General features: G+C 37.9%; 2 protein-coding genes across 18 annotated transcripts in view; both read right to left on the bottom strand.

Moving 5' to 3' along the window:
* Positions 1-12212, bottom strand: part of LOC149705328 (DNA (cytosine-5)-methyltransferase 1-like) — a 358139-nt gene that overhangs the window by 189340 nt on the left and 156587 nt on the right. For 3 of the 17 annotated variants that reach the window (XM_089865594.1, XM_089865595.1, XM_089865593.1), the window contains 6 exons: positions 10575-10696; positions 10403-10508; positions 3454-3479; positions 3331-3391; positions 3189-3259; positions 2989-3129 (listed from right to left, as the gene is read on the bottom strand). In XM_089865594.1, the coding sequence (XP_089721720.1) occupies positions 3248-3259; positions 3331-3391; positions 3454-3479; positions 10403-10508; positions 10575-10696 (327 nt within the window). In that variant the 3' untranslated portion in view covers positions 2989-3129; positions 3189-3247. Of the gene's footprint in view, positions 1-2988; positions 3130-3188; positions 3263-3330; positions 3991-4879; positions 5063-6975; positions 7669-10402; positions 10509-10574; positions 10697-12212 lie in introns of those variants that run through there. The other 14 variants (XM_089865606.1, XM_089865597.1, XM_089865596.1 and 11 more) reach the window with 13 other exon arrangements.
* Positions 1546-2886, bottom strand: LOC149705342 (tRNA-dihydrouridine(20) synthase [NAD(P)+]-like). Its single transcript, XM_089865589.1, has 6 exons — positions 2752-2886; positions 2566-2687; positions 2051-2248; positions 1897-1984; positions 1766-1835; positions 1546-1708 (listed from the first exon to the last, which is right to left on the bottom strand). Exons 1-5 carry the CDS (start codon positions 2827-2829, stop codon positions 1797-1799), a joined length of 525 nt encoding a protein of 174 aa, XP_089721715.1. The 5' UTR covers positions 2830-2886; the 3' UTR covers positions 1546-1708; positions 1766-1796.

Raw genomic sequence — 12212 nt, 5'->3', positions numbered from 1 at the left:
GGCTCTTGATTTAGAGTTAATGCGAGAAATATCTAATGTTGAGGAGTTGCAAAAGACAGCAACTACCCTTCAATCTAAGATTGACAAAGATTTAAACCAAATAACCCACCTTCAACGCGTGACTGTAATGTTAGAGTCCAAATCCGAAGAAACCAAGTCTAAGGCCTTACATTTTACGCGAGTTAACAATCATCTTCGGGAGAGTTTTGAGTTATTGAAAAAATCTGACGAAATAGTCGATGAATCCTTATTTTCAATCGCAAGCACGCGTCAAAAAGTACAAAAACAAATTTAATGATGGAGATTGAAAAGAATGTTTATTCTCTTTGCTATGATCATTCTATTGGAAAGCTTAATACCGAAGAAGAATCCTTCAATAAAAGAATTCTCACGGCACAAATAATTGACTTAAAGAAAAACATCTCCTTGAAGACCATAATGAAATGCTTAAGCCATCGAGCCCAAGAAGCGACTAATGATGTAACCAAATTAAGAAATGCATTTACCATCAGAGGACAAATGAGTGATCTGGGTGAAAGGGCAGCTTCAATGGGGGATGGGAAAGGCGATTTAATTCACGAAATTGAGGACAAGTGTATGCAACACCACTTTGATACTTTGCGTTGTAAACACGCAGCAATTGATTCTGAATACAGAATGATTCGTAATCAGATTGAAACCTTACTTTTGAGGAGGAAAAACCTTGAAGAAAAAATGGCCGCCTTAATCTCAGATAGTTCCAAACGTCAGATGATCTCTGATTTATTAAAATCCGAAATAGGCTTAAAAAACGCGGAGACAAAGTTAAGCGCAATTCGCAAAGAAATAAATCTCATTGAAACTTCAGAATTTAACCCAAGTTTGAATGAAAAATTGGAAATTATTGAGGAAACTGAACGATTGATTCGACAAAAGCATATTTCAATATTGTCCGCGTTGTCTACGAATGCGAAAATGAAAGCTGAAATAGTTCTACGCTTCCAAAATCGAAAAGATGCGAGATTAATGTTTACACAAATGAATCTTTGCAATAACTTAACATCTATCGAAATATGGAAGGAGAAAATGGCACTAGGATTTCGCATGTTCTGTGAACTGGATATCGAAAATTTATCCCGTCTAAAAATTAAAGATAAAGTTGTCCCTTGCACAAAGACGAACCTCTCTTTAATTGAACGAAATCCGTTTTTGTCCCAAATTAAAGACATATTTAATGTTTCTCGAGTTCAAAGCTTTGACTACCTTATGAAACGCGCCATTAATGAAAAACAGATGTACGCAATCAATGGAGACATTTGTCCGCAACAAGTGCAACTAATTAATGAAATGAAGAATTTTCAAGCAAAGCAACGACAATTTGTAGAAGACTATCAGAAACGTTTGAAAGACTTGAACCGTGAAATGGCTCAATGTGTACCAGTTATTAAAGAATTCTTAAATGAAATACCCCTTATTGAACAGAGATGTAAAGAGACTGCGGAGCAAATTAACACATGGTGGACTCTACCCGCCTTTAATGTTAAATTTTAACTAAATAATTAACGCTTCTTAACCATTGTGATTTATCAAATAACATTTTTGTTACATTTACACTTCATGTCCTAACAAACCCGTAGCAGAACCAACTATTTTGTCTTTTTCAATTAACCTCAATGCAAAAGCAGCGACCAAGGCTGCACTTTGTTCCGCAAATTTCTTGTTCTTTTCACTATGAAAAACAAAGATGTTAAATTGTTTATATAATATTAAGTAACCATGCACTTACTAAAATGAACTTGAGTATTTTCGGCCTCCAACTATAACCGCATAGATGAAAACATTTTCTCCATTGGCCACTAAGGAATATTAATACTTAATTATCTTTGTAATTAACTTAATAATAAAAATTATATCTACAGTCTTATAAAAAGGTTGCTTTTTGTTATTTTGTCGCGTCCAATTTAACAAAATTGTTTTAGGTAATTCTTCCATTGGAAACATTGATCTTTTTACGCAAAAAATATAGTCAGTCAATTCAAATGCAATTAAAAACGGATTAAAATTATTTTACTTGATATATCTGGCTTTCATAATCCACGTTTCACCGTCTTCAGTTTTCATTTTCTTTAATGAGACTTCTGGTGGTTCATCTTCATTACCATTTCCATCTATACTTTCTTTACGTTTCCTATTATTTTGAAAGCTGTGAGCTTTAAGCTTTAAATTCTTTTGGTATTCTTCGTAATAGTCTAACAGGCCCCATAGTTCACTAAAATTGTTGTAAAGTTTCAAAAAACATAACAAATCAAATTTTAAATTATATTTACCCAAAAACGGATTTATGGGATAAGAACGTCGGATCGTAGCTTTAGCCTCTAGTACCATCCTCGCATACTTTATTGAGAAACTTCGTCTGCTTATATTTTGACTCCACCCACAAATTCGATCTCTAGAAGTAGCTATATACAGAATTTGTGGGTGGAGTCAAAATATAAGCAGACGAAGTTTCTCAATAAAGTATGCGAGGATGGGGAGTGAATTCGCTAACTCCGACGTTCTTATCCCATAAATCCGTTTTTGATTTACCATATTTCCTCCATTCTTTGAGAGGCCAAGAGCTTTTTTCCACGTTCAGACTCTTGTAGTGAACCCAACATTTGTTGAATGCAATATTTTGTATTGTGAAAATGGTTATCATAATCTACAGCCTAGAAAGTAACACGCCTTTCAATAAATTATAATTTAATTATTTTAATTAATTAAATGTACAACCAATTTTAAATAAGCAACAATTAATTCATCCAATGGTCTCAAAATGGAACAATTTTTTTCAATTTGTCTGGCAAGCATCACGGAATAAGCTCCACACCTCTCTTTAAACTATTTAATATCATTGTAACAATAAATTTCACCGGAACCACCACTAATTTTATTTAAACAAAAGGGGTTAAAGTTTCAAAGTTTGCATTAAAAATTTAAAATTGAATTTTTTTTCTATACTTTGCTATCACCGGGATTTTTAACATTTGGGCTATTTGTTTAATTTCTTCATTTCTGTTCTTGTCTCTCTTCTTTTCTTCGACCATGAATGGCTATAGCGGAAACAGCCGCGCTTTCAATGACCTTGGCTAGTTTCATAGTTTCTTCTAACTAAAAATGATCATTATATAAGTAGAATTGACTTCAGTATCTATTTAAATTTAACATACACAAGGAAGCAACCGGATTTTGCAAGTTATTGGCATCTTGGTATTTTTAACAAGAGTGGTCAAAATCTTTTCTACTTTTTCAGGATTTTTTAGCAAAGTATTGTTATTTAATGTTATTTGTTTTTTTTAATTAATTTTTTACTTTGATTGAGAATTCTTTAGGACATCCCATATTTATATCTATTCCAGCCACATCATTCTGCCTGTTAAAATGTCATTTTTTTTTATTTATTAGTTTATACAAGTGATGAAAATATATACTTACACTTGTAGCGGATCAGCTACATGAGCCTTCACCAAAACATAAACAACACACATATTAAATAGTTAAAGAGAAACCCACTTTAGTGTCTTACCGTTCAGGCTCATAATCTTTTGCATTAAGCCTATTGACTCATAGTTTATCAATAGCCGGATAGGTGGCGTTCTATTGCACTACCTGAGCGACCCCTATACCGCGTTAGGCCTGTCCGTGGGATATATAAAGTCAGGGTTGCCATGCAGTTCGAGTGGCAGTTCACATTAGTCTTTAGTAGTTAACAGTTAGTAGTGGAGTTCGGTAGTTCTCTCCCTTAAACCATAGCCGACTTGTATTTGTATGTTTTGACTGTTTCTTCAACGTCACTTATATCTTTGGCATAGTTGATCATTAGGGGTTTGACAAGCTTATCTAACATAATATCACATAAATTAAAATATACCTATTCCTTCCCCATTTTCAGCGTCCCACCAGACCCAATTGTTTCCGCAGTTAAGGCGCGTATTTCCCTCAGATTTCGTATCCACCCCCATCATCCTTGCCCTAAAATACCCCAGTAATGTTTTGGTAAATATAGGCATATTCACAGGGTTGGCCAAATTACATGAACCTCAAATAAAAAATTATAATTACAAATCAAAACTATATTAAATTACAAATTATAAATCATCGTAGGATTCATATCTGATTTTGTTAAAGTACCCTTAACGTTTCTACCTCGCCAAAATACTTTAGGTATTTTAAAGTATGCAATAACGCAATAAGTTACTAAACTTTTTCAATCCTACTGTATATATTCATTTATGTGATATTATGTTAGATAAGCTTGTCAAACCCTAATGATCCCCCGAAAATACGCAAAGTTGTAATGTGATTCAAAAAATTTCATATGTTAGGTACTAATCAAAACACTTATTTTGAAAGTATTACATTGTACTGTGATAGAAAAGTAGAAAAAATACTTTACTAAACGCACTTTAAATGAGATAAAGACAAATATATTGTTATCAAGTAAATGTATTACTTCTAAACAAACTGCCTTACTTTATTTCAAAAAAAACCCAACCTCAAGGCAAAAAGTAAGCTTTCTCCTATTGGCATTTTCCTTCGTTTTGAAGTTCCCGCCACAAAATTTTCCCCCTAAGAACGACATCTAGCGGCAGCAGATCACGACGGCCATTGCCAATATCAGAAAAAAACCGAGGATCACCTATAGGCCTTTAATAATACAAGTCGGCTATGACTCGGATGAATAATTTTGACTAGTGAAAAGGCTAGAGACAATCAAGACTCGGCTAGACACTCCAAGCCGAAATTTTTTAAAAGCTCTTACTCGGTTCGCACCCCCTATCATTCTACTCTTGGAAAAGTTCGCGTCGCCCAGCTGTTTAAATGTCTTAGGACCGGCAAACAAATTAAATAGCATAATTACCGAAAGATCCTTTAACTTCTCAATATTCGGAGGTTCTGGCGTATAGTTAAACGTGTAAACATCTGAGATTAGGTAAACGCAATCGCCCACCCTGTATTCAATGTTCTCCCATTTAATACTTTCGAAGATGGAGACATCAGATTTCGGCCCAGACGTCCCAGCTCCCCATCGTGGAACAAAAAACTATAAGAAAAAACATGTCGTGAATTTCCTCTACAAAAGCAGGGATAGATTTAATTTTAGATGTAGGAATGGATAATGGTTAGTATTTACTTCACTCCCACTCATAGCCCGGTAAAGAGCCCCTCCCTCCAACATGTAAAGAAAAGTTTAAATTATCTTATTGGCTCACTTAAACAGGGTTCATACAAATTTCCCTGATATTTCCAGGTTTTTCCCCATATACTTCCCAGAGTTTTCCCGTATATGGAGTATCCTATGGAGCAAATGTTAACGAACGAGGTGGGGGGGACAAATAGGACTATTACATAATCAAAGGACACCCCCGTATCTCAAGTAGAACCAGAGTTATGAGCCTCCAAATATAGTGCAATGTTAATCCTATGGAAGGAATGTTTACGAACATTTTGCTTAATTACTCGGCCCCTGATTGACGCAACTTTACCTGAATTTTACTAAAATTTTCCTGAGGTTTTTGTCAACTATTTATTTCCCTGATTTTTCCAGGTTTGTATGAAGCATGTTAAGCCACGTTTGGATGACGTTGCTGACGGGTACGGCGAAAAATACGTAATTCCTTTTTACCTCTGTCGCTATGCGCTATGACCCGCCTCTTCTTTCATAACCCCCCCCCTTTCCCGAGGACTTTGACGCCGTGTCCAGATTACTCTGTTCTCCATTCCTACTTCTAAAATTAAATCTATGCCCGACAAAAGCTCTTGGTTCTTATACTGGTATATAAGAGAAAAAAATGCCCAAAGAACATTTTGTTAAATCAATATGGCTTAATAAAACAAGATGAAAATCATTTACAATTTTCAACAAAGACGCTATCTGTTAATTTATAAATTTTCATAGTTCCCTTCTGAACACGTACTCAAGTGTTTTTCGCGAGATATCAGCGCCAATTCCCTGCAGAGCAAGTTTTCAAAATGAAACAAACTAAGTTTCTTTGAACCACGTGCCTCATCTCGGACACTTTTACCTGCCTGATGATTCCTTTTGTACAGTCCATTTTAAAAAAAGTTCTTACTTGAACAAAATTATATAGATATAAAAACAAAAAGTACACTTTATTAACAATTCTCTGCCTTTGGCTGTTGACGGCATGTAAACTAAACTGAGACACAAAGTACCACCTACAGGAACTAATCAATCAGGGAAGAGCTTTTTGACGTCACAGAAAGTGTGAATGTTTACAGCACGTTTTAAGTGCTTATAATTAAATAAACTCGATCTACATTAAGTTTTCCAATGTATTTGTTGCACCAAAATGAATAAGAAACCTTTTAACTATAAATAACAGTCTAAGAGATTTGTTTAGAGAACATTTACTTTAAAAAACCATTCTAGACATTTTTAAGGATTGCTCTAGAGTTTTCTGTGTTAAGAGAGGATGGGGAGAAACTTTCATTACTCTTTCAATAAAGACTTATCCCCAGAAATTTTACCCACTAAAATCAAATTCCCTGACTTTTCGGCCCATTTTTAAATTCCCTGACCTTCCAGGTTTTCCCTGACCCGTGGCAACCCAGCACAGGTTTATAGAAAGTAGTACATGATGCTGGCGATCCAAACGTTCATTTTTGGTACTTTATGAGCTTATTCACGGCTTGTTCCCTGTGCCACGGTCGGGAAGATAATCTTCCGCAGAGGGTGGGGGGTCGACACTATTCTGGGATAAAGGTAATCATACGCAGAGGGACCCTCAACACTATTCCAGCATAAAGGAGTTAGGGCTTCTCATATTACACGGCGCCAGCAAGTTTCAATGAACGAAGTGTACTTTTTTGTTTTCATATTATCTATATACTTTTGGTAACAAACATCTACCTATAAAATGTCATAATGGACGTAGTAAATTTACCTGACACGTAAGAACCCCTAAAGCATTACCTAGTGGTTACCCGCGGATTCTACTTAATGTTTCGTTAAGGGTTAACTTTCACACCTTGTATAAAGTGTTTCGAAAGAATCGAAACTTTTGTTATTTTCATTTTGTTTAATCATTACATAAATTTATAACATATGTTCCATAAGTATGACACTACCTAAACTTCATAATGTTTGAGACTTAATGAGAGCTAGTTCGAGAACTGACTACACTAGGTTTTGCAGGCTTTCCATCTTCCTATTTATTCCGTACTAAGCCTTTGACAGCATCTCACCAGACGTCGCTTTAGGAGAATCTACAATGTTTCACCCACGTCACTTCAGGACAAACTCTCAGTAATCAGTGACAAACTTATGGAACCTAACTTATGAACTTATGTCATTATCAATCTATAGGGAGCCAAAAGTTCTGACCCTGAAACGTCACACCCTTTCATCTCTTACTGGAGTTTCATCCCCCCTAACGGTTGGAAACAGTATTCTAGGCACAAAAATTCCAACCAGAGAGGGGCTGCGTGACGTCAGACTATCTCTTCCCCCTAGCCAGTTGTGAGCTCCCTATAGATGTTTGGCCATTTCATTCCCCAGTTAAACGAAATAATACCTGGCGTTTCTTTTCCAAAGATTGGCAATTAAAGCAATCATCTGGTTTGTCGTCGTCTCGGACATCAAAATCGGGTGGGATGTCTTAAAAGCGGGCTTGGTCTTTGTCGTAACTGCGAGTGAAAATAAAATTGCCATTTCCAAACGAAAAATATAGAATATGAGATAAGAATACAGATAAATCAAGAATTTTTAAAAAGGTCCAATGCCAGTCCTGGTGTTCCCCACGCGCTGATAACTCTATGAAATTCACTGTACAAGGTAGATGGAAGATAATCTGGATATAGGCTCCGCCAGAGACCTGTACGGGCCGAATTTTTCAGACCCGAACCGAGCCCGGCCCGGGATTTAGCATTTTTAAAAGAAGTCCGAAACCCGGCCTGGGTATTTAGTTGGTTTACTGGCCCAGCCAGCCCGTTACATACATTGACCTGGCCCGGCCCGACCCGTTGCATGTAGTGCAGTTGGTCGTGTGTTATTAAAAACAGTCCGTCACGTTTGTTCTTAAAAGCTTATATTCATGTCAATTATCTCTCATTTGAATTAAAGGAGGTCCTAGTTCGAACGAAAGCTGGCCCGGCCCGAATTTTTTTATTATATAAACTAGCTGTTACCCGCGGCGTCGCTCGCGTGTAATAAGAATTTCATCAAAACGATATAAAGAATGGGTGTATTTTACTAATGCCTATTCTAATCTACAAATAACCCCTCAATTACTAAAACGTCGAAATGGCAGAAAAATATTTACAACTCTCAATCCTACGATTCTAGTTCTAGGTTTAGTTAAAGTACGAATGTGGAATAGAACGCGTACTGCGCATGACGATTGAAGCTTTATCTTAGCCTTTGCAAACTTAGTGTAACAGCGCCTGCACTGACAAGTGACAACGCGCGTGTCAACTAAAGCGTGATCGAGTGGCCTCTGGTCGAGGGGTCGGTCATTCATGAAAATTCAAAATTCAATGAAATCCATTGGATTTTATCGAATTCTGAAATCAAACGAAATCCGATGAAATCGAACGAAATCAGATGAAATCGAACGAAATCAGATGAAATCGAACGAAATCTGATGAAATAGAACGAAATCCGATGAAATCCGGCGAAATCAAATTGGATTTCGAAATCCCGTACACTTTTTCCTAAACGTCCGACCCCTCGCCTCTGGTACTGAAAGACGTCGTGTAGTTTGCTTTAGTTGACCCCTCTCGAAGAAGGAATGGACTAGCCTGACAAAAATAAGACTAGGCCTAGTTTAAAGAAAGAAATAAGACTCGCATAGGGAAAAATGGACTCGTCGAGTAGTGTTACTAGCCTTTCCGTTGACTCACGAGTACCCGCAAATTTCAAGGAGAACAGTTTGCGCAGGCCTACATTTTATCAATCTAGAATGGTTGAATTAGGAGATGCCACCCCATTTCCCCCTCCCTTTAATTTTAAGGACCAGGGATAGATGCAATTTTTGAAGCAGAAATGGAGAACAGAGTAATCTGGGCGCGCGTCCCGGACCGCCTTCCACGGACGGAGGGGAATGAAAGAAGAGGCGGGTCATAGCGACAGAGCTAAAAACAGGGTTCAAACTACTTTTGGAAAACAAATTTCCCTGAGATTTCCAAGTTTTTCCCCATATCGTAACCACGCTTGCGATATTACTAAACTCGCCCCACGTGGCCATAAAAGCCTTGGCTAATACTAAGAGTAACTACTCCGGTTCCTTAGGTTCAATCATACTTTTATTTAACTAAATAATAATTAAATGCCGACTCGCATTTACTACAAAGTAAAGAACTTAAAGTTTAAACATAATTACTAATTGGGATAAAGTCCAATACTAGGGCAAAGCCCTTCGCTCGAGCGAACTACTACATCTCAGTAGCATGGATTAACTAACCTAGGGATAGTTCGTTCCCCCAGAAAGATAACGCATGCGTGTTCCAAACGCCCCCTAGCAGCAGCTACTATCCCTAACAGGAAGTTACAAGAAAATTGGACCAAATATCACGCGTTCCATGACGTCAAAATTGAAATCCTGCCTAAATTGGGCAAAAACTACTTATTTTGCCTAGAGATGGCGCTATATCTACATCCGTTTTGGTCCAATAAATTGGGGGAATGAAGAGGGGAATCAAGGAATAATTCGGAACATGTAGTTGGCGATATTAATACATGGGAAACCCAGTTAGTGAACAATCCTCCATGTCAGTAGTGAAGAAAGACTGACTTAAGCAGTCGACGCTTAGGGAAAGGTCAGAGGTAACACAGGGTGTTAATCCTCTATGTAACCTTACACCCCTGGAGTAGAAACTCAGGAGGTCCCTTAATTACTACGGAAGGTTACAATATACTTCCCTGAATTTCCCTGGTTTTTCCCGTATATGGAGTATCCTATGGAGCTAATTCTATCGAAGGACGGGGGGAGGCAAATAGGACTATAGCATACTAAAAGGACATGCCCGTTATCTCTAGTAGAACCACAGTTATGAGCCTCCAAACATAGTGTAATGTTAATACTATGGAGGGGATGTTCACGAACATTTTGCTTAATCACTTGGCCCCTGTTTGACGCAAATTTCCCTGAATTTTACTAAAACTTCTAAACAACTATTTCCCTGATTTTTCCCGGTTTTCCAGGTTTATATGAACCCTGATAAAGGAATTACGTATTTTTCGCCGTCCCCGTCAGCAACGTCATCAAAAATTAGTTTAAGCATTTTCGTTACGCGTTGAAGGGAGGGGCTCTTTACTGGGTTATGAGTCGGACTGAAGCAAATACTAAACGTTGCCCATTCCCGCTTCTAAAATTACATCTATCCTTGTAAGGACATTCTGTTATGTTCGGCTAAAACTCACATCACATTTTTTGAAAATGTCTAGCGCAATGACATTTTCGCAGTGAGATTCCAAGAAGACCTCGTGGGCATCTCCGGTTTCCCCCAAGATCGTCTCGCAGGCGCGACTGAAAACAAACCAAATGTAATAAGAGCATTTGTGGCGGAATTGAACGCTTCTAGGAGAAATTTACCTCAGCCAATGGGCGTGAAACATGATGTTACCATTTTCCTCGTAAAAATAGGCGTATTTTGCAATGAAATACGCGACTTTCGAATCGTCCGGTTCAACCAGGACAAAATCACCGGAATTTATCTGACACAGAAATTATTTAGTTTAGATGATGGTAAAATAGAAAATATCTAAATCAGGGTTGCCACGGAATTTTCAGAACCAAATTCCCCGACTAATTTTCCAGGTTTTCCCTGACCTTTTTCTGAGATTTTCCCCGACCTTTTTCTGAGATTTTCCCCGACCTTTTTCTGAGATTTTCCCCGACCTTTTTCTGAGATTTTCTCAGACCTTTTTCTGAGATTTTCCCCGACCTTTTTCTGAGATTTTCCCCGACCTTTTTCTGAGATTTTCCCAGACCTTTTTCTGAGATTTTCCCAGACCTTTTTCTGAGATTTTCCCTGACCTTTTTCTGAGATTTTCCCAGACCTTTTTCTGAGATTTTCCCCGACGTTTTTCTGAGATTTTCCCCGACCTTTTTCTGAGATTTTCCCCGACCTTTTTCTGAGATTTTCCCCGACCTTTTTCTGAGATTTTCCCCGACCTTTTTCTGAGATTTTCCCCGACCTTTTTCTGAGATTTTCCCCGACCTTTTTCTGAGATTTTCCCCGACCTCTTTCTGAGATTTTCCGCAACCTTTTTCTGAGATTTTCCCCGACCTTTTTCTGAGATTTTCCCCGACCTTTTTCTGAGATTTTCCCAGACTTTTTTCTGAGATTTTCCCCGACCTTTTTCTGAGATTTCCCCGGCCTTTTTCTGAGATTTTCCCCAACCTTATTCTGAGATTTTCCCCGACCTATTTCTGAGATTTTCCCCGACCTATTTCTGAGATTTTCCCCGACCTTTTTCTGAGATTTTCCCCGACCTTTTTCTGAGATTTTCCCCGACCTTTTTCTGAGATTTTCGCCGACCTTTTTCTGAGATTTTCCCCGACCTTTTTCTGAGATTTTCCCCGACCTTTTTCTGAGATTTTCCCCGACCTTTTTCTAAGATTTTCCCCGACCTTTTTCTGAGATTTTCCCCGACCTTTTAATGAGATTTTCCCCGACCTTTTAATGAGATTTTCCCAGACCTTTTTCTGAGATTTTCCCCGACATTTTTCTGAGATTTTCCCCGACCTTTTTCTGAGATTTTCCCCGACCTTTTTCTGAGATTTTCCCCGACCTTTTTCTGAGATTTTCCCCGACCTTTTTCTGAGATTTTCCCCGACCTTTTTCTGAGATTTTCCCCGACCTTTTTCTGAGATTTTCCCCGACCTTTTTCTGAGATTTTCCCCGACCTTTTTCTGAGATTTTCCCCGACCTTTTTCTGAGATTTTCCCCGACCTTTTTCTGAGATTTTCCCCGACCTTTTTCTGAGATTTTCCCCGACCTTTTTCTGAGATTTTCCCCGACCTTTTTCTGAGATTTTCCCCGACCTTTTTCTGAGATTTTCCCCGACCTTTTTCTGAGATTTTCCCCGACCTTTTAATGAGATTTTCCCCGACTTTTTAATGAGATTTTCCCAGACCTTTTTCTGAGATTTTGCCCGACATTTTTCTGAGATTTTCCCAGACCTTTTTCTGAGATTTTCCCAGACCTTTTTCTGAGATTTTCCCAGA

The sequence above is a fragment of the Phalangium opilio genome, unplaced genomic scaffold (genome assembly GCF_054372755.1).
Source record: "Phalangium opilio isolate 3A_F unplaced genomic scaffold, DU_Popi_V2 ptg000014l_1, whole genome shotgun sequence".
Taxonomy (NCBI): domain Eukaryota; kingdom Metazoa; phylum Arthropoda; class Arachnida; order Opiliones; family Phalangiidae; genus Phalangium; species Phalangium opilio.
This window is presented reverse-complemented; position numbering and strand designations above follow the sequence as displayed.